We start from the raw sequence: 25154 nt of genomic DNA on the forward strand, positions 1-25154 counted from the left end.
TGTGTGTGTGTGTCAGGGTTAACTGTCCATTTCTGTAATGTGCTGCCCACATGATTGCCCACGGGACTGGGGCCACATGTCCACACCAGCAGCTCTCATGTGGGTGTCTGGGTCAAAATGTGTACTCTCCTGTTGCAGTGTTCACATATGTCTAAGCATGTATCCCGTGGAGTATGTGGGCCTCAAGGTCTCAGAATGTGGATCTGTGGCACGCCCGTGCTCACAGTTGTCTGTATGTCTCATAAGCACCTAGATCCCTATTTTTTGTACTGTGGTTATATACACGTACCCCCACAGTTCAGTGTATGTTTCTGTGCTCTACACACTGTTCCCAAGGGTCTGGCTAGGGTTCCTGTGTCATGGAGCCCACATTTTTGTAGCCAGACCTTCTAACACCTGGGTTTTAGAAGCAAAGGGAAGCTGGAGACTGATTCTAGGGCAAGTTGCTGGCGATTTGCAATTCTGGAAGCAGACAGTGAAAATATAGCTGTGGTCCTCCCTTGTTCCGGAACCTAGAGAGTTAACAGGCAGCTCTTCCGGTCCCCCCTCCCAGTCTGTAGCTTCTTGTTGCCGTGGAGATGGTAGCCCCGCCCCTGATGCAGCACCTGCCCCCCCATTGGCTGCAGTGGTGACTGTGGGGCTGAAGGGGGAGCCCAGGCCTGGGCAGCCATTCTGGAGCTGGAGCCGGAGCTTGGCATCCCCCCACTTTCATTCTCCTCTAGCCCCTTTGCCCCTCTCAATTCCCAGGCAGCAGAGCCTCAGCTTCCCTTCTTGAGCTGCCAACCCTCTAGACTCTTGGCGTCCGGCCTTCATCCGCATTCTCCCCCCCTCCTCCTCCTCTCCCTACCCTCACTTGGGAGTCCCCTGAACCTTCACTGCTCATCCTCCCCGCTCCCTGCCCACTCCCCCACTCTCCTGCATTCTTCTCTTTCCTCTACCCCCTCCTTCCCTTCCCTCTACCCCCTCCTTCCCTTCTGAGTCCCAGCCACTGCAGTGCACGTGGAACGGGCCCCTTCTCCCCTCCCCCCCCATCTGCCCCTTCCTTGGATTTTCTGTCCCCAGGCTTCTTCCCCTGCCACTCCTCACAGGTCTCTTCTAAGACTTCCCCCTCCAGACCAGGGAGGGGGTCATGGGAGGCAGCCCTGGCTCTTCAGACAGACAGGGGTTCCAGGAGAGGGGAGCAGGTGAAAGATGTGTCCAGCTGAGGGGAGAGGAAAGCCTGCCTATGGGCAATGACCTTTAACCCAACTTCCCCCCCCAGCTAGCCCCTTCCTGGGGGGGTGGGCATCAAGGACCTAGCTTCCGTGGATCTTTGGTGTTCTTCTACCACTGGGGTTTTACTGACCCTCTCAGCCATGCCCTTCTGCTGACTGCCAGTCCCAGTCATGGGCCTAAGGCCTCCCACCCCGTCCCCCTCGGGGGGCTCCGGCTCGGGTTCTTTGCCCCCTCCTTCCCGCCGCCAGCCTCTCAGCCGCCGCTGCTCTTCCTGCTGCTTTCCGGGGGGTAGGTGAGGCTGGAGCTGAGGGGCAGAGGGAGGTGGGCGAATGGGCTGGGGTCAGAAGTGGACACCTGGGCTAACAACGACCCCTCCCAACCTCTCTTCTGGCTCTTTTCCCATCTCCAGAATACCACTTGGGTCGCTCGAGGAGGAAGAGCGTCCCAGGGGGGAAGCAGTACAGCATGGAGGCCGCCCCCGCTGCGCCCTTCCGGCCCTCGGTGAGTGAAGGCGCCTGCCAGATGTGGCTCAGCTGGGCTCCCTCCCCTCCAGCCCCAGCTGGAGTCCCAGCATTCTGAGAAAGGGGGCAGGAGAGAGAGAGAGCACTTGCCTCTCCCCACCTCTTTGGTTTCCCCCTCCTTGGCTCTGTCCCCCTGTTTCTCAGACCAGCCCTCCCACCTTCTCCAAGCTGGTTGTGTGTGTGTGTGTGTGTGTGTGTGTGTGTGTCAGTGCTTGCACCCGGTGGGAGCAAAGGAAGACAAATTGGTAGCAGGGTTCCTATCTCCATTTCCTCACCTCTAGAGGCTTCCCTTTTCTCCCATCCCACTTTCATCCAGGGACTCTTTCCCAGGTGAGGGGTGAGTAGGTAGAACTGACCCTGCCCCAACCCACCCATATCCCCATTTACAACCCACCCCAGCAAGGCTTCCTGAGCCGGAGGTTAAAAAGCTCCATCAAACGCACGAAGTCACAACCCAAACTTGACCGGACCAGCAGCTTTCGCCAGATCCTGCCTCGCTTCCGAAGTGCTGACCATGACAGGTACAGGGGCTGGGGTGAGTGGGGTGAGTTGGACGCAAGACAGGGGGTCTTTGGATGAGATTGGAGGGAAGGGGCTTGTCTGGGTGCAGAGAGTGAAGGCCCTGGATTGGCTGAGGGAGGCTTTGGGCCAGGGGACAGAATGAAGAAGAGGAAGCAGCAAGAGAGGGGCAGGGGGTAGGTAGAGGACAAGCAGAGAGGCAGGAAGGGGAATGAAGGTGAGGCCAAGGAGGGATGTGGCCAACAGAAGGATGTGGCCAACAGAAGGATGGGCTCCAGCCCAGGATTGAAGGAGCTGTATAGGACAGAGAAGGAGTAGTGGAGCCTGGAAAGAACAATGAAGGAATCCAGGGAAGGGGACAGTGGGTTGGTAGGAGAGGGAGCAATGTGACCTAGGGAGAAGGTTGTGAGGGCATGACAGCTGCTTGGAGTGGGGCTGGCAGATACCAATGGACAAGGGAAGGGGAGGCTGGCACAACTACACAGGTGGACAAAACAGGGAGGGGAAGCTTAGGGTTAATCATGGATTGAAGTGCAAGGAAGAAGCCCTCAGAGAATTTCTGACGGTACTGTCTGAGGCTGGGGTTGCAGGAGATCTGATATTTGCTTCTGTTGTCTGCTTCTTGGGGTCCCTCTTTGGGTTTCCCCTCACCCAATCACTCCCTAGGGAGAACCCTGTCCTTCCTTTTCCCCCATGTCTGGCCGCCCCCAGGATTGGGCAGGTAGGGAGGTTGGGATAGGTGAGTCACACTGTCCCCTGCCCCCCTCTCATGTCACCAGAGCTGGATTTGGGCCTGGGGGGGGGGGGGGGGGAGGGCATGGTATTCCTGGCCGCGGGGGCGGGGGGCCGGGGGAGCGTCGCGCTGACGGCAAAGGAGCCCAAGATGACGGGGCTGCTATAAATAGCTTCATGGAGGCTCCCACACCCGAGCTCCCCCTCCCGCTTTCCTCCTGCTCTCCACTCTTCCTCCCCTAGCCATCTCCCAGCCGCTCACTATCTTATCCCTCTGTATTGTGTGGCCCGGCATCCATTCCCTCAGCCCCCTTTACCTTCTGCTGTCTGGTGCAGTCCCTGCTTGTCCCCCCATCTCTGTTCCCACGCCCCTCTTTCCGGCTGCTCCTCGCCATTCTCCCATTCTCTCTCCTTCCGCACGTGGCTTTGCCTCCACCGCTCTCTCCTGCCCTACCTCCCCCTCTTTCCCAGGCCCCATTTTCTAGCTTTTCCTTCGCACTTCCCTGCCCACAGCTTTCTCCTATTTCTTGTGATTTACCCTCCCTCTTTTTCCTGATTCTGCTAAAACTTGTCCTCTTCTTGCATTCATTCATTCTTCGAATCATTACATGTTTCTTAGGTATTAGCTGTGTGCCAGGCCCAAACAAATATCTTCTTTGTACTTCTGGTTCTTTACTTCCACTTTTCCCCCCTTATATTGAAGCTCTGGTTTCAGCTTGAAGTCCCACCTGGAAGTGCCCCAGGCCCACCTGTTCTCTCTCTCTCTCTTTTCTTTTCCCCCCCACCATGGTCTATTTCTGGGTTGAAATATTTCCAGGTGTCCCCAGTCCTCACAACCTCTTAGGTGTGAATTGGGGGGGGGGTAGAGGATTCTTAAAGGGTCCTGGCTTCTCTCACTTTGCTCATGTCCTTCCCCAAGGATAGGCCAGCTTTCTTTCTGTCCCTGTCATATGGGAAGGGGGTTCAGGAGGCTCTTTCACCTAGGATAGGTCTCCATCCTAGAGCTGGCCCCTGGGTGTGTCAGAAGAGTGAGGCCCTAATCTTGTGGTCTGACCCTTCCCTGCCAGGGCCCGGCTGATGCAGAGCTTCAAGGAGTCACATTCTCATGAGTCCTTGCTGAGCCCTAGCAGTGCAGCTGAGGCCTTGGAGCTCAACCTGGATGAAGATTCCATTATCAAGCCAGTGCATAGCTCCATCCTGGGCCAGGAGTTTTGTTTTGAGGTACTGAGTCTAGTGGGCTGGAGAGGGCAGGAGTGATGGAGGGTGAGGGCACAGAGGCCTGGAGAAAGTGGCACAGGTGGGGATGGTAAGGAAACAGAAACTTCTGGGGCTGGGAGAGAGGAGGGTAGGTAAGGGAGGAAGACATGGTGATGGGGTCTTGGGTGCTTAGGAGTCACCTCCCCTCTGGAGCCCCATCTGAACCCCCCATCCCTCTTTAGGTAACAACGTCTTCAGGAACAAAATGTTTTGCGTGTCGTTCCGCGGCCGAAAGGGACAAATGGATCGAGAATCTACAACGGGCAGTGAAACCCAACAAGGTATTGGGAGTAAAGGAGATACAGACATTATGCGCAAGGCAAAGGTCAAACCACAGGGGAAGCTGGGGGCCTAGAGGGCAAGGTGAGCTAAAGGGAAGTGGGGCTTGGGGAAGAGGGGACCTGGATGAGCAGGAGGTGACCCCACGTTTCTCTGAGTCCCCGTTTCTTTTGCCATTCTTTCTGCCTCAGGGTCTATTACCATAGAAGTCATAGACTTACAGCGTTGATCCATCTTTCCTGGAGGCAAGCAGTGCCTGCCAGTACCCTGACAGCTGGACACCTAGCCCCTGCTTGCCACATCTCTGGGAGACTCATAGAGTTGTCAGTTAGCCAAGCCTCTAGACCTTAGTTTCCTCTCCATAAAGCTGGTGGGAATAGGGTTTATATGACAATTAGATGATCTCTAAAGTCCTTTTGGCTCAGAGATTCTACAAGTCTGGGTTCTTCCCAAAGCTTCTATCTCCCAGGAGAAATGCTCCCAGTTCCATCAGCTCTTCTCAGATCCCAGGCTCCAGTGAGCTCACAGTCCTGGCAGCCCTCCTCTGGGGAAATCCCTTGTTTTTCATTGTCCATAATTAGACCCAAGAGGCTGGGTGCAGTCTGACCCATGCAGAATCGGAACACCAAGTTCTGTTCACGCGGCAGCCTCCCCTGAGCTTGACCAAGACCTTGTGGTCCTATGCATCCCCAGGCCCTTTCGCACTGATTCTGCACGTAGCCTCGCCCATCTCGTATTTATGCAACTCACGTTTTTGTGTGTTTTTATAGTCAATCTCTGATTGTTTTGGGGGGACTCCGCAGTTCACCCCTTCAAATTCCACCTTATTTTTTTTGGTTTATTCTTTGAGCTTTTGAAACTTTCCCCAAGGCTGATTCTGTTGTCTGATGTAGGAGCCCCTTGCTGTACTAGTTGTCCAGGGCTGCAGTAACAAATTACTGTAAATTAGGTCACTTAAAACGAAAGAACTTTATTCTTCCAAAGTTTAGAAGACCAAAAGTCCAAAAAGAAGGTGCTGGCAAAACCCTGGTCCCTCTGAAGCTCTAGGAAGAACCCTTCCCTGCCTCTTTTTGTTTTTCTCATTTTTTCTTTCTAGCGTCTTGATAGCTCTTTGACTTGTAGCTGCATCTGTCCAATTTCTGCCTCTGTGTGACTTCAGTTTAGGTCTCTAAATCTCCCCCTGCATACAGAAATGCCATTGGATTTAGGGCCCACACTAATCCAGAGTGGATACATCTTGATATGAGTAGATCAGCAGTTCCCCAGTGAAGGCCACATTCATAGGTTCCAAGTGGACACGAATTTTGAGGGGAGTACACTATTCAACCCAGTACACACATCTTCTTAGCCTTCTGACTGCCATCTTAGAGATCCTGTCGCGTTTTCTCACTGCCTCTCCCCTTTTGGTGTCTCTGTCTTTCTCTCCCTTCTCTGTTATCCGCTGGGCCCACCCTACTCCCCTAGGACAACAGCCGCCGAGTCGACAATGTGTTGAAGCTGTGGATCATAGAGGCTCGGGAGCTGCCCCCCAAAAAGCGGTACTACTGCGAGCTGTGCCTGGACGACATGCTGTATGCGCGCACCACCTCCAAGCCCCGCTCGGCCTCAGGGGACACTGTCTTCTGGGGCGAGCACTTCGAGTTCAACAACCTGCCGGCTGTCCGCGCCCTGCGGCTCCATCTGTACCGTGACTCAGACAAAAAGCGCAAGAAGGACAAAGCGGGCTATGTCGGCCTGGTGACTGTGCCTGTGGCCACCCTCGCTGGGCGCCACTTCACAGAGCAGTGGTACCCCGTCACCCTGCCGACGGGCAGCGGGGGCTCTGGGGGCATGGGGGGCTCAGGAGGGGGTGGGGGCTCTGGGAGTGGCTCCGGGGGCAAGGGCAAAGGAGGCTGCCCAGCTGTGCGGCTGAAGGCGCGTTACCAGACCATGAGTATCCTGCCCATGGAGCTCTATAAGGAGTTTGCAGAGTACGTCACCAACCATTACCGGATGCTGTGTGCAGTGCTGGAGCCCGCCCTGAATGTCAAGGGCAAGGAGGAGGTGGCCAGTGCACTGGTTCACATTCTGCAGAGTACGGGCAAGGCCAAGGTGAGCACTGTGCCCTCAGGAACAGGTGACCCAGCAGTGGGCACTTGCTGGGGGGCGGGGTTGGGATGGATAGTAAGGATAGGGCACTTTGTCTTCAGAATGAGCTTGGGTTGGACAGAGGCCGACCCTTGGATTTTCCCGGGCCTCAGGACTTCCTTTCAGACATGGCCATGTCTGAGGTGGACCGGTTCATGGAACGGGAGCACCTCATATTCCGCGAGAACACGCTCGCCACTAAAGCCATAGAAGAGTACATGAGACTGATTGGTCAGAAATACCTCAAGGATGCCATTGGTATGGCCCACCCTCCGGTCTCCCTCCTCCCAAACTTAACAGATGTCCATCCCAACCCTAAACCTGGCTACTCCAGACCCGAGGTCACACTTCCTCAGCTTGATGCTTCCCAGCCTCGAGTCCCTGGCCTCTGGCCTCCAGCCATGGGATACCACAATTCCCCAACCCAGGCAGCCCCCATCCCTGCCCTTGGCAAGTGTGACCACCCTGTGTTGTGCCCCCACCCCAGGGGAGTTCATCCGTGCTCTGTATGAGTCCGAGGAGAACTGCGAGGTGGACCCCATCAAATGCACAGCATCTAGCCTGGCCGAGCACCAGGCCAACCTGCGGATGTGCTGTGAGTTGGCCCTGTGCAAGGTGGTCAACTCCCACTGGTGAGACTGGGAACGCTGGGTGGGGGCCGGGGCCGGGGTCGTGTGTTCATCTGTTCATCCATCTGTCCATCCGCAAAGAGGACTGAGTACTGGGTATGGGCAGAGCAGTGTGCTGGGGGCTGTGAGGCAGGCAGACAGGATTGAGGCTTGGCCCTGCCCTGAGAGGGCATCACCCGGAATGAGTAGGGATGGAGTAGATGTACGGAAGTCCACAGAACAGTTGTAGTAGGTGTGAAGTGTCAAGTGAGGCTTCCCCCAGGAAACGTAAGGTCAGAGAAGGCAGAGCTTTGATGGGAACAAGCAAGGAAGGCTTCATGGAGGAGGTGTCCCTGGGCTGGGCTTTGAAGACTGGGTTGGGTTCTGATACATGGATATGGTGGGCAAAGGAGACATTGCAGGAGAAGGCTGTGGGATGGGCACATGAGTGAAGGTGAGCGGCCCGGGAGCTTTTGGGGGCCGGTAGTTAGCTCAGGTTTCATGGAGCCCGTGGCTCCTAGTGGAGAGTGGAAGGAGGAGAGGTCCGGAAAGGGGGGTTGGAGTTAGAGTCTGGAAGTCCTCAGCTGTCAGGCTAAGGAGACTGAGTTCACCAGTGGGTCATGGGATGCCATTAGTGGTGCTAGTGCCAAGAAGTATCACGATCGAGAAGATTAATCCTTAAGTGGTGTAGAGTGCAGGGCATGACAAGTAGGGAGAGCATGGTGCAGGCTAGCTAGAGGTGATTGTTTTTGGGTGAGATGTGGATCAGGATAGTGGCAGGGAGGGGAGAAAAGGGCCTGTTGTGAAGGCCCCTCTGAGGAAGGGATCAGCTGGAGTTGTCAACTGACTGGGAAGAAGGGAACTTGTCTGTGGGGAGTCATGGATGACTTGAGAGGCCATGAGGCTGGTGTTTGAGACCTGCGGCCTCATTGACAGAACCCAGGGAAGTCAGGAGGAGGAGCTCCAAGGTGTGGGGGCGATGGTGAGCTCTGTTTTACACTACACGAGTCAGAGTTTAAGGTGTCAATGGGATGCTGAAGTGGAACGGGGAGGTGGGGGAGTGAGCGCTGAGCCATCGCAGGGAGTGGGGATCACGCAGGGGCACTTCCATCCCCATTTCCCTGGAATCCAGAAGAGTTGGGGGGTCCGAGCTCCCTGTACCTCAAGTGACCCTCCATCTCTCTCCCATCTCTGTCTCTCCCTGGTGTCTGTTTTTCTTCTACTCCTCTCCTTGTCTCTCTCATACACCCTCCGTCTCTCTCCCGCATGTCTCTCTCCCCTCACCTTCTCTCCCCCTCCATTTCTTTCTCCCCGATCTGTCTGTTCCCTCTTCCATAGGCCTCTTCTTCCAGCAGCCTTCCGTCTTCCTGCTGCAGTCCCTCCCTCCCTGTCTCTCCCTGACTCTGTTTCCACACCCTCACCTCCTACCACCCCCCTCAGCATGTTTCCTGGAAGCTGAGGGTCTCTGGGGCTCAGTCCCGGTCTCTCTCTTTCTCTCTCTCTCTCTCTGTCTCCCCACCCCTTCCCCTCAGCGTGTTCCCGAGGGAGCTGAAGGAGGTGTTTGCATCTTGGCGACTGCGCTGCGCAGAGCGGGGCCGGGAGGACATCGCTGACAGGCTGATCAGCGCCTCGCTCTTCTTGCGCTTCCTCTGTCCAGCCATTATGTCGCCCAGTCTCTTTGGGCTCATGCAGGAGTACCCAGATGAGCAGACCTCACGAACCCTAACCCTCATCGCCAAGGTCATCCAAAACTTGGCCAACTTTTCCAAGTGAGGGAAGCCTCAGGCAGGGGTAGGGTGGGGCTGGGGGTGGCCAGGAAGGGTCTCCCGAGTCCCCAGAGACCCTCAGACGGGTGGGTGTGAGGCCTTCTGTGTGCGTGACCTCTACCTTCTGGACACCTTGGCCAGGTTTACCTCAAAGGAGGACTTTCTGGGATTCATGAATGAGTTTCTGGAGCTGGAGTGGGGTTCCATGCAGCAGTTCCTGTATGAGATCTCCAACCTGGACACGCTGACCAACAGTAGTAGCTTTGAGGGTTACATCGACTTGGGCCGAGAGCTCTCCACACTCCATGCTCTGCTCTGGGAGGTGCTGCCCCAGCTGAGTAAGGTCAGCAGATGCCCATCTGTCCCCTCCCCAGGTGTTTCCAGAGGCTCCAGTGGCCTGAGAGACCACCCCTCACACAGATTTTTCTCCCCTCCCAGTCCCCACCCCATCTCTACCACTCCCCCAGTTCGGACACCCTTCCCCCACTCCCCGCACCCTCTGGGGCCCTCTTCGAGCTGGGCACTGAGGTAACAGCCTCACCCTTCCAGGAAGCCCTCCTGAAGCTGGGCCCACTGCCCCGGCTCCTCAACGACATCAGCACAGCTCTGAGGAACCCCAACATCCAAAGGCAGCCGAGCCGTCAGAGTGAGCGGCCCCGGCCTCAGCCTGTGGTGCTTCGGGGCCCGTCGGCCGAGATGCAGGGCTACATGATGCGGGACCTCAACAGGTGAGCACCGGGGACCCCCATGCCTGTGCCTGGGGGCCCTGACTTCTCTGCTCAGGGGACATCTCACTGGGCCCCTGTGCATCTCTCTTGGGCTTGAAAGAAAGGAAAAAGAGGCAGGCTCTCAGAGAAAATGGTAAGAAGATGGGTTAGGCCGAGAGCCCTTTAAGGGCAGAGGGAGCAGGCAACTCTGAGCCCCAGGAAGAGTGAGGGGGCTCCTCTGGCTCCAGCCTATTGGAAGCCTGGGGCTTCCTGCCACAAGCTCTGCTTTGCCTAGCCCCTCTGCCGGCCCATGCCTGCCCCAGAGCAGAGGTTCAGCCACACATGCTGGATCAGCCGTGTAGCACCCAAACACTGAACCGTCTCTGGCCTGGTCGGTAAATAAGTACCACCCTGGTCCCCTCCAGAACCTAGCGGACCTCAGTTACCACCCAGCGCTGGGAAGTAACGTGGGGATCCTAGCAGGGCCTCCTGAGCCCCAGCATCCATTTCAACGCGGCGGCCTCGGCTGCTGCTTATTCTGCTGACCGCCCTGCTTGTCCCTCCGCCCCGGTCTCCCTCCATGATGCCATACCCATTCCACCATTCCCACCTCTCCTTCCATGCGTCCACGCCTTCTGCCCACCTCTCTCCTTCTCTCTGTCTGTGCTCGCCCCTCTTCCCATCTCTCTCCAGCTCCATCGACCTTCAGTCCTTCATGGCTCGCGGCCTCAACAGGTGAGGGGCTCTCCCCTCCCCCGTCCCCCTCTCCTCTCCTCTCTGCTCCCCCCTCCCACTCCAGTGGCCTTCACCTTCCTCCTCTCCTCTTCTCCTCCATGCACCCTCATCTCCATATCTGCCCGGACTTGCCCCTCATCCCTCCTCTTGGTGCCCCCATCTCCCCTCCTCTAGGCCTCACTCCCTTCCTGGAGGGGTCCTTTCCTTTCCTTTTTCCCATGTATCCCCTCCTATGCTCCCTGCCGGCCCTCTCCAGAGCTGCCACTTCCAGCTCCCCGCCCTTCCCTGCAGGTCCCGCTTCTCACCCCAAGGCCTGTGCCACCCCACAGCAGGCTCAGTTGCCGGTGGCCACAGCCTCACCTCCTGCTCGTATGCCCCTTTCCCTTCCCGCAGCTCTATGGACATGGCTCGCCTCCCCTCCCCAACCAAGGAAAAGCCGCCCCCACCACCCCCCGGTGGGGGTAAAGACCTGTTCTATGTAAGCCGTCCACCCCTGGCCCGCTCTTCGCCAGCATACTGCACGAGCAGCTCGGACATCACAGAGCCGGAGCAGAAGATGCTGAGCGTCAACAAGAGTGTCTCCATGCTGGATTTGCAGGGCGACGGGCCCAGTGGCCGCCTCAACAGCAGCAGTGTGTCCAACCTGGCAGCCGTTGGGGACCTGCTGCACTCGAGCCAGGCTTCCCTGACTGCGGCCTTGGGGCTGCGGCCTGCACCCGCGGGACGCCTCTCCCAGGGGAGCGGCTCGTCCATTACCGCAGCTGGCATGCGTCTCAGCCAGATGGGTGTCACCACGGATGGTGTCCCCGCCCAGCAACTGCGCATCCCCCTCTCCTTCCAGAACCCTCTCTTCCACATGGCTGCTGATGGGCCAGGCCCCCCAGGGGGCCACGGAGGGGGTGGTGGTCACGGCCCACCTTCCTCCCACCACCACCATCACCACCATCACCACCACCGAGGTGGAGAGCCCCCTGGGGACACCTTTGCCCCGTTCCATGGCTATAGCAAGAGTGAGGACCTCTCCTCAGGGGTCCCCAAGCCCCCTGCCGCTTCCATCCTTCACAGCCACAGCTACAGTGATGAGTTTGGACCCTCTGGCACTGACTTCACCCGTCGGCAGCTCTCACTCCAGGACAACCTGCAGCACATGCTGTCCCCTCCCCAGATCACCATTGGTCCCCAGAGGCCTGCCCCCTCAGGGCCTGGAGGTGGGAGTGGCGGTGGGGGCAGTGGCGGGGGTGGCGGGGGCCAGCCGCCTCCATTGCAGAGGGGCAAGTCTCAGCAGTTGACCGTCAGCGCGGCCCAGAAACCCCGGCCATCCAGTGGGAATCTGTTGCAGTCACCGGAGCCGAGTTACGGCCCTGCCCGTCCACGGCAACAGAGCCTCAGCAAAGAGGGCAGCATTGGGGGCAGCGGGGGCAGCGGTGGCGGAGGGGGTGGGGGGCTCAAGCCCTCCATCACGAAGCAGGTACGTGGGGGTGGGAGGAAGGCCAGATGGGGGAGGGACAGGAAGGGAAGGAGGAAATGGGTTGGGGAAGTGGGGGGCAGAATGGTTTGGGGTCTGAAATCACACTGTTCTCACCTTCTTTCATTCATTAGCTGTATATAAAGCTCCTGCTATGTGCTATGTCTTGTTCTGGGCACCATGGCTTTGACAGTGAACGCCACCCAAGCCATGCCCTCATGGAGCTCATGTCTCCAGAGGGGAGACATGATAAATAATTAAATAGCATTCACAAGGGCATCGGCACAAGAGCAGGGGAGCAAGACTGGGATGGTCATCTCCTTTGGCAGCACTCTCCCCTAAATGCACCCTGCCTTCTCCCACCTTTCCTCTCCACCCCCACCTCGCCCTGTCCCAGCATTCTCAGGCGCCATCCACGCTGAACCCCACCATGCCAGCCTCCGAGCGGACAGTGGCCTGGGTCTCCAACATGCCTCACCTGTCCGCTGACATCGAGAGTGCCCACATCGAGCGAGAAGAGTACAAGCTGAAGGAGTACTCCAAGTCGATGGACGAGAGCCGACTGGATAGGGTACGCTGGGCCCCAGACCTTCCCAGTACGCACAGGGGAAGCACCAGGGGTCAAGTAGTTACAGGGGGAAGAAGAGACAAAGATCTGATCCCCCTTTCCTGAGAAGCTTTCAAGCCTCTTGGGGAGGCTGGGCATACACAGTCTGTCGGAAAGCCAACGTCCAGCTGTATTTTGTGGCTTATATGCATCATGGGCTGTTGGTGGAGAAATGGTCTATGTTAAAGCTTATTTCTGTGTTCCTCCCCAGGGAGAACATAAACCCTGGCTTCTGTAACTACCCAGGGAAGGGAGGGCTGCTCTACCAGCAGTGTGAGCTGCTGAACTGGGCAGGGACAGATAGGTTATAGGTGTACTACAGATGATGTCCACCTTACCCACCTTAACCAGGTGACAGAGGGTCGGTGTTGGGAAGTGGTACTTATTGGCCCATTTGTGCAGAGACCAGACTCTCAGCTGATGGTGGCCCAGAGCAAAAGACAACAAGAGCTACAGGGCCCCACACAGATAACTTAGCAGAAAGTTCCTTGGGGAAGCTGTTGGTCCAAGGGCTCTGAAGAAGAGAGTGGCTGTAGGATTAGGTTGATCTAAAGACTGTAGGACCCCAGTTTGGGGGAGCAGCGAGAAGTTTCTCGAGAGTTGTGGTCTTTGAGCATAGGAAAATGTTTGGGACTGATCTAGATGGATTTGGCATAGCAAGTTCCAGGAGAGAATTAAGCCTTAATGCCATAAGGTAGCCACCTGAGGTCATAAATAACATCTCTCCTTTACGTCTAGAATGGGGTTGATTATGTATGTATCCTCTTTGGAGAAATGAGCAAATACTCTTTCAAATCATATTTTCTGTTCTATGGCTCAGATGAGATATTTTTGGTGAGGAAGGCTCCAGACTGGGACTATCCAGTAGAATTTTCTGCAGTAATGAGAAATGTTCTGTGATCTGCACCATCCAGTATGGTAACCACTGGCCATATGTGGCTGATGCTATTGAGGAACCAAATATTTAGTTTTACTTGCATTTTAAAGAGCCACACATAGCTAATGGCTGCTGTATTGAGTAGCACACACAGCTACAGACTCTAGAGCCAATAGGGGAGATAAAATGGCTCTCCTATGCCCTTCTAGCCCCAGAATTCCAGGATCAGTATCAACAGAGACGCAGTCCTAGATTCTTAGCCTGGACTTGTCTAAAGTCCAGATCCGTCATCCCACATAGCCTCTCCTTGTCTTGTCTTGTCTTGTCTTCCTGGGTATCCCCCTCCCCCTGCTCTGGTTAGATTGAGCAGTCACCTTAATCTTTAATTTCTGGGTATGGTCACTCAAGGTGTGTCCTTGAGTCTGTCTAGGTTCTTGTGTGGGTCCTCATATGTCCAGATTTACATGTGAGGGCGGGTATGTATTTCTCAGGGTATGGGACCATATGACCTTGGTCCATTTTAAAGAACACTTAGTTTGCTCCATGGAAGGGCCTTCTCAAAAGCCCCCATGTCTGATATGATCAGCAGGCAGGGGAAGGACTGGAGAAGGCCGCTGGGATGTCCCTCACCATGCAGTGGCTGCATGGAAGGCAAGGACAGAGACTGGGTGGTGGGGTCGGGGTGAGGCACCCCTCACAGTGCGGGGTCTTGTGCCCGGCGGGCAGGTGAAGGAGTATGAGGAAGAGATCCACTCACTGAAGGAACGGCTACACATGTCCAACCGTAAGCTAGAAGAGTATGAGCGGAGGCTGCTGTCCCAGGAAGAGCAGACCAGCAAAATCTTGATGCAGTATCAGGCCCGACTGGAGCAGAGTGAGAAGAGGCTAAGGCAGCAACAGGTGGAGAAGGATTCGCAGATCAAGAGCATCATTGGCAGGTGAGGGGCGGCCTGGGGAGGGGTAGCAAGGGAGAGCCTGAGGCTGAAGAGAGCCAGTGAGCTCCCTCTCCAGCCTCCAGTCACAAACTCAGGACACCAGGAGGAAAGCCCATGACCCTGCTCCCAGAGGTTGCCACTCACTCACCAATCACCAAGTGGGGAGAAACCTCTAGTTAGTGCATAAGTGTCCCTGTGCCAAATCCTGATTTCTCCCCTGACAGAGTAACTTCTGAACCCCTAAAAAAATGTGCCTGTTACTGTCCCATCACTGTGTGTCTGGCCCCAGCCTAGGCCAAGACTCCCCACTGGTTATTCTCAATCAAGCCTATGACATTCTCCCCGAACCCATGAGGAGATCCCTAGCCAGAGTAGCCCCTAGCCATCCCTATCCTGGGTAAACCTTCTCTCACCCTGAAAAGATGTTCCATTAGAAAATGAATGGCCCTTCTTTTAGCATGTGCACATTTTCAACTGCTCTGTCAAGCCCTGGCCTCCAAAGACAGTGTCTCAGCCAGGGGGTCAGCTATCCTGAGAAGTGGATGGGATCCCAGGCCCCACTCTAACTACAGCCAATCCCATTTTGACCCACTCTGAAGGTAGCTTTGAGTAAGGTTAGTTAGAAGAAAAGAGCTTGACTTGAAACTTATTTTGAAACCCTGCTCTAACGGATATCCTTGGTGAGAAATCACCTTGAGAATCTTCATCAAAGGCAGGGAGGTGATGGGAAATGATGACTGTAGAGACACCTCTTGGGCTATGGGCATCCCAGGGGAGGCACTGGAGGTGTCCTAGGTTCAGTGAGGTGGAATGGGAGACGTAGAAGCCAGGCTTTCAGCCACAGAGGGGCTGCGGGAGGGCATTGTCCTGAATGAGAGGGTGGAGGGCCAGGGGGTGTCTGGGTGGTGGAGGTCTTTGAGGCCCAGAAAGCTGTCCTTAGCAGGGAGATGTGAGGGTGCGTGAGAGGAAGGTTAATACAGGGAGTCTTTTGGGTTGTAACTATGGAAGGATTCTGAGGGCAGAGGAGGACATCAGAGGCTTTTCCAGAGAGCTACAGGGGTTCCCCAGGATCAGGAGTTCCCCCGGCAGGCTCCAGGCCCGTGCCCGCCACTAACCCCACTGAAGCCCGTCCCTTCAGGCTGATGCTGGTGGAGGAGGAGCTGCGCCGGGACCACCCCGCCATGCCTGAGCCGCTGCCCGAACCCAAGAAGAGGCTGCTCGACGCTCAGGTGGAAATTACAATGTCATTTATCTTCTCCGTGTCCCATCCCCATCCATCCCACTGTCCTTCGTGCACTCACTGCACCAGCCACCCAGCCCCATCGCCATCTGTCTCCCACTGTCCTCCGTTTGTCCACTGGCTGCTTCTGGCAGCACCCCCCACCAACAACCCCATCTTCATCCCATCGTCTGTGCCTTTGTCACTCCTGGCAGTGTCAGCCCCACCCCTGTGCCTTCCTGCCCCATCTTTCCCACTCCTGTCTGGGTCTCCGAACATCCACCAGAACCTCAGTCTCTCTGCCCCCAGAGTCTACCCAGTTCCCAGCACCCCTGCCCCGTCTGTGCCTGTTCCTGCTCACATCAGGGAATTCAGCTTCCTCTGAGCTCTTCTTGGGCCGAAGGGCTAGAGGCTGTAGTTTGCTGGAATAGAGTATGAGTTCTAGCTTCTCAGGATCTGAATGGTGCCCATCACGTCGGTTCTCTTGGCTCCCCAATTTTCCTGTGTCCCGGGGCAGCTCTGAAATAGTTTCCTGTTCTGACTCTTTAGCTCTTGAAGGCCCCTCCCACCCCATAAGCCCTTCTTCCCTCAGTATTTAAATCCAGTGAAGGCCTTTGGCCTGTCTCTCCCTCTGGTCCTCATACCTGTCCAGCTCTCCAGCTCCCTGCTGCCCTCCCTCTCTTCTCAGCCAGCTTTTATTTATTTATTTATTTTGTTAAAAGATTTTATTTATTTACTTAACTTGAGAGAGAAGAGAGGAGAAAGGTCAGAGGGAGAAGCAGACTCCCTGCCAAGCAGGAAGCCCGATGCAGGACTCAATCCCAGGACTCCAGGATCATGACCTGAGCCGAAGGCAGTTGCTTAACCCACTGAGCCACCCAGGTGCCCTCTCAGCCAGCTTTTAGGACCTCCCTTGTGCACCCTTACCCCTCGCTCTCCCCAATTCTGCTCACTTTCCCACCCACGCTCCTCCTTCCTCTGCTCTGACCGCCAGGCTTCCCCACCACGACCGCCAAGGCTCCTGACCCCGTGACCCCACTCTCTCCCCCTGCAGCTCCTCATCAGGTAATTCTCCTGGTTCCGCTTTGACCACGGGCGGAGGACACAGGGGGAGGTGACTCCGGACCACTGCAGGTTGGTCATGAAGCCCACTTCCCTCTGACTCTCTGGAGCCTCTTCCCCCCGCTCCCCAACTGCTGCCCTCCACACCCGAGAACCTCCACAGACCCTACCCTCCTGACACGTCCTGCACAGACCCATCTCCCAAGCCACGCCCAAAGAGAGCACTTCCTGCTGCTCCCCGAACTGTTCAGTGACACCCTACCCACTCCAAGCATTTTACCCTGGACAGGCCCAGCACATCCCCTCATCTCCTTGGACAGAACCCACCGCCCAGCCTCCTCTCAGTCCTCTTCCTCTGCCTCTCCAATGTATGTCTGTCACCCCCCATTTCACCAGAGCGTCCTTGGGAGTTGGGACGTTAGGGGTGGGGTTTGTTAAGGGGTGGAATTGATGACGGGTTGGGGAACCCTGGCTAGAGGGACGAGCTGACTGCGGCAGGTAGGTGGGGGTTTCCTCTTCCCTCCCTAACCTTGGTTCTCCACCCCTCCCCTGTGCCTCTCTTCCTCCTCCCTTACATCTGTGAGGTAGAAGGCATCTGCAGCTCCTGCTGGGCCCCACTGGTGGGAATTAGAAATGGGTAGGCTACCTCAGGAAGACTTTGGGAAGGGGCACTGGAAAGAATGCTGTTGGGATGTCAGGACACTAGGCAGGGTGAGTGGAACAAGAAGGAACAAAAAAGGAGCCTTGACAGATGTTAGGATGCAGACTGGCCTATGTGGCGTGGGAGTTGGAAGTGGGGTGAGCCGTCTTCCTAGATAAGATCATGGGCTCAGTAGCCATGTGGATTCCCAGGCAGAGATGCCAGGAACAGCATGTTAAATAATCTCTATTCTTCTTGTCAGAGCTTACTCCCCCCTCCTGCCACCCAGTGGCCTTGCCGGACGCATAGTCCTACCTAAAAACCAGTAAATGGGAACCTGTCAGCCATTGACATCATTTCTGAGATGCTCTCTTTTCTGTGGGATTGATCTGCAGTGGGCAATGGCTCTTCACACTGTAATTTTAACTCTCTGCCTGCCCAGCCTCTCTGCCAAAGTAGTTAGTGATCTGTAAACAGATGCTAGAAGGCACCAGGGGACTGCACCATTTAAAGGACTCCTGCAGTGAATTCTTTTGTAAAATGAATAACGGCACCCTCATTTATCTACTTTCTAAATTTGGGTCCATGGGGGTGTTAGGGGGCATGCCTGTGCTCTGCTGCCAGACAGGCAGAGAGGAGGGGATTTGAGGTTCCCTTCCCCTGCTCTCCCACCATACTCAGGATCCCCTACCATAAGTAACTTCCTCTCTCGCTGACTTTGGGAAAATGTGCGAGGTGCTCAGTAAGATAAGGGGGAGGTTTTGCTCAAGGCTGGGGTTTTGGTGAGCTTCGAAGAGGTGAGCTCTTTGATTTGGAAGGGAGACCTGACTCGGGAGCTTCTATTTGGGATGTTTTTGTATCCTACAGAGATATGGTTACATGTAACAGGCCTAAATGCCCCGTGGCCCAGGAAATAAATAGGACCCTTTCTAAATCACTTTAAGGTTTTGGTCCCTCTGCAATGCAGCCATTGGCTTAAAGATTAATTTTGTGCCTGTATTTTAAAAAGCCAAGTGAGTGACTGGAAGTGTAGTATAGAAAGCTTGCTTCTCTCCCAGCAGAGGAACAGAAGCCAGAGCTAAGGGCAGGAGGCAGGAGCTAGCTGGTTTGGGGTGGGGAGTAGGGTCTGGTACCCCTCTCCTTCTAACTGGGATCCCAGGTAGAGGGATTGAAAGGAACATGGGGGTGGAAAAGAATGAAGCAGTTCTGCTTCCTGAGGACACAGAGATGGGGCCATGCTGTGCCTCTGCAGACGCTCCTAGCACAAGAGAGAGGCAGCCCTCCCACAAGGTTTTTACCATCCCCCTGAATCCCTTGCCCCCCCTCCAACAGTTAAACCTCTCTCTGATTTGGAATGTTACATTCAAGAAGATGACCACTCTGAACAAGTGACAGAATTGAGTGGCGGTGTCTATTTAATGAATGCACGTCTTCAAAACACACTTAAGTAGGACTCAATGAACAAGGCTTTTCCACTCGAGGTCCTCAGGGAGCATGCGTTCATGAATAGATAGGATTCAAAAGTCTGTTGGCTGGTACCCTCCTACAGACACGTTCCCACCATTGATTTGCTTAGCACACCCTTTCTTCAGAGCTGAAGGAAAATTCAAGCCCAGTTTTTGTTCCAATTATGAAAAAACTCCAAATCCACGGGGGTTCGGATTAATGAGGTTTTGCTGTACTGCCTCCCCTTGTTCCCTCAACACAAAGTTCCTACCTTGGATTGGGGGTGGACTGGGAGGGGGTTCCAAGAGGAAGAGGGAGGCTGGGTAGGGGAAGATACAAGGGGTTAGGTTGGGGGTAAGATAGGAACTCATTTCTTTTGAACTGGTTTCCTGGTATGACTCCCTGGGTTGAAGGCCCGTTAGGAGTCAGGGGGTGAGATTCTCTTCTCCCTGATCCCAGAAGATGTACCTTCTACTTCAGGTGAGAAATAGAATAGGAAGATGGGGGTGGGAGGGGTTGTCCTGGGGGCAGGGAGGGGGACATGATTTATGGAGTGGGCTGGTCATGGAGGGGGGCATGGCTAAGGGGGCTGGCACCCAGGCCCCCGCGAAGCGTCTCAATAAGTCCGCGCTCTCCTCTTTGGTGTCTTGCAGGAGAGGCAGCTTCCCCCCTTGGGTCCAACAAACCCGCGTGTGACGCTGGCCCCACCTTGGAACGGCCTGGCCCCCCCAGCACCGCCCCCCCCCACCCCGGCTGCAGATCACCGAGAACGGCGAGTTCCGAAACACCGCAGACCACTAGCCCACCCAGCATCACAGACCTTCTTCTCCCTCCCCATGCACCCTGCCCTGGAACAGCACCCACCACCAGGACTGGATGTCGCCGAGGGACAGCGGGATTGCCTCCCTGAATGCCTCCTTGGGGGGCACCAATCCCCCACCCCCACCGCACCATTTCTAGGGGGGAAGAGTGCGGACCCTTAGCTGTCCACTTTTCCTTCCTGTTGGGGTGCTGCCCCCTGTGACCCCCAGGGATCCTTGCCCCAGGACACCACCTACCCCACACAGACCCCTTCACTCCGGGGTGCTATCCCCATCCTCTGCCTCATCGTTCCCCTGAGCACTGGGGGACAGACCCTCGCCCCCACCCTGGGGGTGTGGCACCTCCAAACTTTCAACTTCAGGGTGATTTTTTAGCAGTAACCAGAGCTGACAATCTAACTCCCCTCCACCGCCCCATTTTGGCCTCCCCTGTCCCCCTTGTTATGGGGAGGGGACCCCGGGTGAGGGGGCCCTATTACCCCTTGATTTCTCAGGAGCGTCTGGGGGGGCTCAGCACGCACAAACTCCTTCTCCTCCTACTACTCTTAAATTTACTCCCTCCCCACCCAGAACCCAGATGGGGTGGAGGGGCCACCGGGGCAGGGAGGGGGCGGCAAGGGGGGAATGGGAGTTATCTCCCCTTCCTCCCACACCTGATCTGCTCTTGGCTGGTCCCAGAGCGGGGTGAGGGGGCTTATGCCCCCCCCTCCCCCAGTGTGTTGGGTGGGGTGGAATTGAGGTTGGGTGAGGGGTTAGGGTCTAGGAGGGTGTGTATGTTAGGGAGGACAGATTAGTTGATCTGCCTTACCCTGACACACACAGCCCCCCTTGCCCCTCCCCTCTCTCTTCTTGGTCTCTACTCCCAGGGGGAGGGGGGAACTTACTCTAGGAAAAGCCATGTCTCTCTCCCCCAGGGTGGGGGGACCTGTGTTGGAGGAGGGGTGTTGGGGGCCCCCCTTCCATGACTCTGTCCCCCCGGGGGAGGTAGGACAGGGCTGGGCTTCCCTCTCATCCTCCCCCCTCCCCAATCTCCCTCCACCGCCCTCCCTCCCGCCAGCTCCACAATTTTTCGGTGTTTCTCTGTACATAGCTCTCTGGCGGGATAGGGGAGGTAGGATGGATGGGGTTTAGGGTGGGTAGGTCATGGGAGGGGAGAAGCCTCTCCTTGGTACCCCCTCTTCCCTGACTGCTGCCCCCTACCCAGCCTTGCCCCCTCATCCCTTCTTGCGTTTGGTATTGAGACTCTTTCCAGACTTCACCCTTCTTTCTTTTGTATGGACAGTTCCCCTTCAGTCCCATCCCCTTACACATATACACCCAGCCGGGGCCAAATTTATACTTATATAAAAGTTGTAAATATGTGAAATTTTATCCCTGTGCCCTTTCCTTGCTTTCCCAACCTCAGACCCTACCCCTGGACCCCCTTTCCTCCTCTCTTTGGCTGTTGTAATTATCTGGGGTTTGTACTGTACATATTGGGGGTGTGTGTGTGTGGGCTGGGGGCAACCCCTCTGTACAGAGCTTCCTGGCCCCCTCCCCCCCACGCTTCCCTCCCCCTCAACCACCCTAAGGGTAAGGAGATGCTCTTCCTACCTGTTTTATTTTGTTTTCTCGTTCTCCCTCCCCACCCTATCCCACCCCACTCCCAGCCTTCTCTGTCCGCCCCCCCACCAACTATCCCTTTTTCTCCACTCCCAGCCCCATTTCCTTTTTTTCTGGAGTGTGTGGTGAAACAGAAAAATCATGTTTAATAAACGGAGATTGTTCTTTTATCGCTGTGCTGACTTTCCTAAGCTAGGACCTCCAGAAGGACTAAAAGGGTCCTGCTTTTTGACAGGAAGCTGACAGCCTGGGAGAAACCATATCCCTGCACGATGCTAAAGCCTCCTCCAGAATAGAATTCTCCGGACCCAGCGATTTATCAGATTTATTCTGTTTTTGAGCAGGTGGTTGTGCACTGGCCAAGCTTACCCAATCTAGCTCTCACCTTATCTCGAATGAATAGAGGCCAAGGAACATTATCTGATTCAGAAAAATTCCAAGCATATATGTACACACATATACATACATGTTTAGTAATGACCTAGAAATAAGGTTTATTTAATTGCTAGTTAAAATGCTCCCTCAGGGAATGGGGAAACGAACTTGGTTCCTTAGCAAATCTTGAGTTCTAATCCTAGGCCCGTTACTTGCCAGCTTCGGTTTCCCCCGAGGAAACTGAGTGCGGCAATACCTACCTTGCAGGGATGGGGAAGGATACGAGGTGACGTGGGACATGGCGGCCCACACAATGGATGCCCACTTAATCTCTCCTTCTCAGCACCTAGCTGGGGACAGGCGCTAAATTTAATCACTCGCGGCGTTTAGGAGTCGCCCCCTCCTTCCGGGCTACGGTGTCCCGAGGACTGGCCCGCGGTCCTCCCGCAGGCGCTGCCTCCCCATACGCCTCCGCTCGGGGGCCAAAGACCTCCTACCTTCACCGCCTTCTCGCCCGCGCAACCAATCAACACGAGGCTTGTAGGCCAGTGCCTTCCGATTGGCTGCGGCTCTGGCAACGCCCACCATACCTGGCGTTGGCGTCCGGTGGGAAGGCGGTGGCTTCCGGCCCCGGACTGAACAGTGACCGCGGACGCGCTACGACCCTGTCCCGCGTGTGTACCGGCGGGGGCGTGGCGGCGGGAAGGGCTTCCCGGCCCGCGCTCACGCTCTCCTGGCGGCCGCGGCTTCCTGGGAGAGAAGTGCACCTCTGGGCACCGTGAGGAGTGTAGCGGCGGGCGCTAGCGGTCAGGGGCCGGCGAGGTCAGGCGCGTGGCTTGAAGGACCTCCTTATCTTTCTCCACAGGCCCAGGAAGTGAAACCCCGGTTGGTCTTTTGTGGTTGTTTCGTTTTTCTTTTCTTGGTGGGGGAGTGCGCGGGACTGATGTGCAGAAACTACCACTGACTGAAGTTTCCGCCTGTTGGGTTGGGGAGGCGGGTGTTGTGTGAGGAGACGTAGTTGTCCTTACCCAGAGCTTCTGTGACCCCATCTCTTTCCTCCACAGCCTTCATCCCACGAGGGGGTCCGCCCCCAGCTCTTCGTCTCTTGTATCTGGTCCTCCGGGATCTCGCTCTTTCTGAAGCGGCCATATGGATACCGTGACGCCTATGCCCCCTGTACCCCCCTCCCCGACCTGCAGCCCGGCCCCACGGACCATCCAGATCGAGTTCCCGCAGCATAGCTCAGTGCTATTGGAAGCCCTGAACCGCCACAGGCTAGAGGGAAAGTTCTGTGATGTGTCCCTCTTGGTGCAGGGTCGGGAACTTAGGGCTCACAAAGCAGTGCTGGCTGCTGCCTCTCCTTACTTCCATGACAAACTTCTTCTGGGGGATGCGCCGCGTCTCACTCTGCCTAGTGTCATTGAAGCCGATGCCTTCGAGGGGCTGCTGCAGCTCATTTATTCAGGACGCCTCCGTCTGCCACTGGATGCTCTCCCTGCCCACCTCCTTGTGGCCAGTGGTCTCCAGATGTGGCAAGTAGTCGATCAGTGCTCAGAGATTCTTAGAGAACTTGAAACCTCAGGTGGTGGAATTTCAACCCGAGGGGCGCCCTCTTACCACACACTTCTTTCCACCACATCCTCTCCAGGAGGCTGGTGCATTCGCTCTTCCCCTTTCCAGACCCCCGTGCAGTCTTCCACTTCTACTGAGAGCCCTGTTTTAGGGGAGGGGAGTGAACTGGGAGATGTGTTACAGATTCAAGTTGAAGAAGAGGAGGAGGAGGAAGAAGAAGAAGATGAGGAGGAGGAGGACCAGGGGTCCACAGCGCCCTCTCAGACACCTCAGCCTCAGAGAGTATCAGGGGCTTTCCCTTGTCCTCATGGATCCCACCCATTGCCCATATCCACTACTCCCCGCAGGGTTTCAGAGGGTGAGAGTGCACCACTTGAGCCCCCTGCCCCTCACACTGCACTGCCCCCCAAAGTCTTCTACATTAAGCAGGAGCCCTCTGAGCCTAAAGAAGAGGTATCAGGAGGTGGAACTCAGTCTGGAGGAACAAAGGAGGAGACCAAAGTGTTTCCTGGAGGGGACACTGAAGGGAATGGACAGCTAGGGTTCTTGCTGCCCTCAGGAGCAGGGGCGACATACGGAGGAGGAGGAGGTCCATCCTGGAAACCAGTGGATCTTCATGGTAATGAAATCCTGTCAGGGGGTGGGGGACCTGGGGGTGCAGGGCAGGCTGTGCACGGGCCTGTCAAGTTAGGAGGTACACCCCCTGCCGATGGAAAACGCTTTGGTTGCTTGTGTGGGAAGCGGTTTGCTGTGAAGCCAAAGCGTGACCGGCACATCATGCTGACCTTCAGCCTTCGGCCCTTTGGCTGTGGCATCTGCAATAAGCGCTTCAAGCTGAAGCACCATCTGACAGAGCATATGAAGACCCATGCTGGAGCCCTGCATGCTTGCCCCCATTGCGGCCGTCGGTTCCGAGTCCACGCCTGTTTCCTTCGCCATCGGGACCTATGCAAGGGCCAGGGTTGGGCCACTGCTCACTGGACTTACAACTGACTGCTGAGGCTGTACACTAATTTCTAGGATAAGCGAGCCACTGCTGCTGTTGGATACTTTCCCCTCACAACCGTTGCACCCCTCTCCTGGATCTTGTAATCATGCCAAGAAAATAGGTACATTCTGGATATCTTGTTCTTAAGTGTGGGTGTCAACGTGGCAGATTTGGGAAGTCCTATTTCTCATCTCCAGGTTTTTGCTAACGACCCCATTGGAAGGTAGTTTACAGGGCATACATAAATTGATCACTTGCCCATAATTGACGTTATTATGGAGGAAACCTTCAGGTTAGAAGTTTGTTTGGTGAGAGAAGAGTTAGAGCAAAAAGATGTAATGATAAATGTTTTGTTTTGGTCTCCATGTGGTGATAGAGGAGCTGGTCTCCCTTGTAGGGATGTTTGATTCCAAGGTCTAATAATTCCAAAACTAATAAGCTCTATGCTCTCCTCTCCCTTGTCAATGCTGAAATAATGTAGGCAGAGTTCTTTTTAAGTACTCTTAAAAAGAAAGAGTACTTTTTTTTGTTCGCTCTTTCCAGAGGCTTCTCCGATCATAACTTGCTCTGCACCTTCCCAACACTTCTGTTTTTAATGTTGTAGTTGAGCACTTTAACAAATTAAGCATTCCATGTGTCATTCTTAGAACCCTCTTTTTAATAGAGGATATTCCTTCAACAGCCTGTGCCTCTTTTTTACCTTTGTCTACCACTGATCCCCCTTATATTGATTACAGTGATTGGAGTGTGACCAATGAACTCAGGAGATGGCCACTGACCTAAAATGCTCTCAGGGTAGCACCACTATTGAACAAGTGGCTGTTGTCCGAGATTGGAACAGCACATACAGAAGGCTGAAGAGTAACTGTACAGTAGGACCACACCCTCTTTCCGTCCCACTCACACATGATGGGCCCTTTGTTGAGAGATAGAAAAGTAGATATTGGAATGGGGAGATTGTCACAGGTTACTTAATTTCTTTAAATAAACTTTGCCCTGAAACCTAAGCTGGCAATAGACTGGATTGAGTAATTTACGTGGGAGAGAGAGCCTGAAAACAGAGTTGCAAAGACTTGGAT

At 55.4% G+C, this 25154-nt stretch overlaps 2 protein-coding genes across 2 annotated transcripts in view; both read left to right on the forward strand.

Moving 5' to 3' along the window:
* The window catches only part of SYNGAP1 (synaptic Ras GTPase activating protein 1), a 30028-nt gene extending 10425 nt beyond the window's left edge, over positions 1 to 19603 (forward strand). The window contains 17 exon segments of the mRNA XM_059400026.1: positions 1625 to 1716; positions 2136 to 2257; positions 4055 to 4208; positions 4427 to 4525; positions 5988 to 6614; positions 6764 to 6908; positions 7138 to 7282; positions 8791 to 9027; positions 9166 to 9367; positions 9574 to 9752; positions 10425 to 10466; positions 10860 to 11934; positions 12329 to 12502; positions 14142 to 14353; positions 15489 to 15579; positions 19371 to 19454; positions 19456 to 19603. Coding sequence (XP_059256009.1) covers positions 1625 to 1716; positions 2136 to 2257; positions 4055 to 4208; positions 4427 to 4525; positions 5988 to 6614; positions 6764 to 6908; positions 7138 to 7282; positions 8791 to 9027; positions 9166 to 9367; positions 9574 to 9752; positions 10425 to 10466; positions 10860 to 11934; positions 12329 to 12502; positions 14142 to 14353; positions 15489 to 15579; positions 19371 to 19454; positions 19456 to 19518 — 3743 coding nt within the window. The 3' untranslated portion in view covers positions 19519 to 19603.
* A 2526-nt stretch (positions 19604 to 22129) lies between these two features.
* On the forward strand, positions 22130 to 25082 carry ZBTB9 (zinc finger and BTB domain containing 9). Its single transcript, XM_059400027.1, has 2 exons — positions 22130 to 22400; positions 22580 to 25082. The coding sequence occupies exon 2, from the start codon at positions 22665 to 22667 to the stop codon at positions 24078 to 24080; it is 1416 nt and encodes a 471-aa protein (XP_059256010.1). The 5' UTR covers positions 22130 to 22400; positions 22580 to 22664; the 3' UTR covers positions 24081 to 25082.
* The last annotated feature ends 72 nt before the right edge of the window (positions 25083 to 25154 follow it).

Source organism: Mustela nigripes, chromosome 5 (genome assembly GCF_022355385.1).
Source record: "Mustela nigripes isolate SB6536 chromosome 5, MUSNIG.SB6536, whole genome shotgun sequence".
Classification (NCBI taxonomy): Eukaryota; Metazoa; Chordata; class Mammalia; order Carnivora; family Mustelidae; genus Mustela; species Mustela nigripes.

Coding starts and splice junctions, on each gene's coding strand:
- ZBTB9 (XM_059400027.1), top strand. CDS start 22,665: ATGGATACCGTGACGCCTATGCCCCCTGTACCCCCCTCCCCGACCTGC.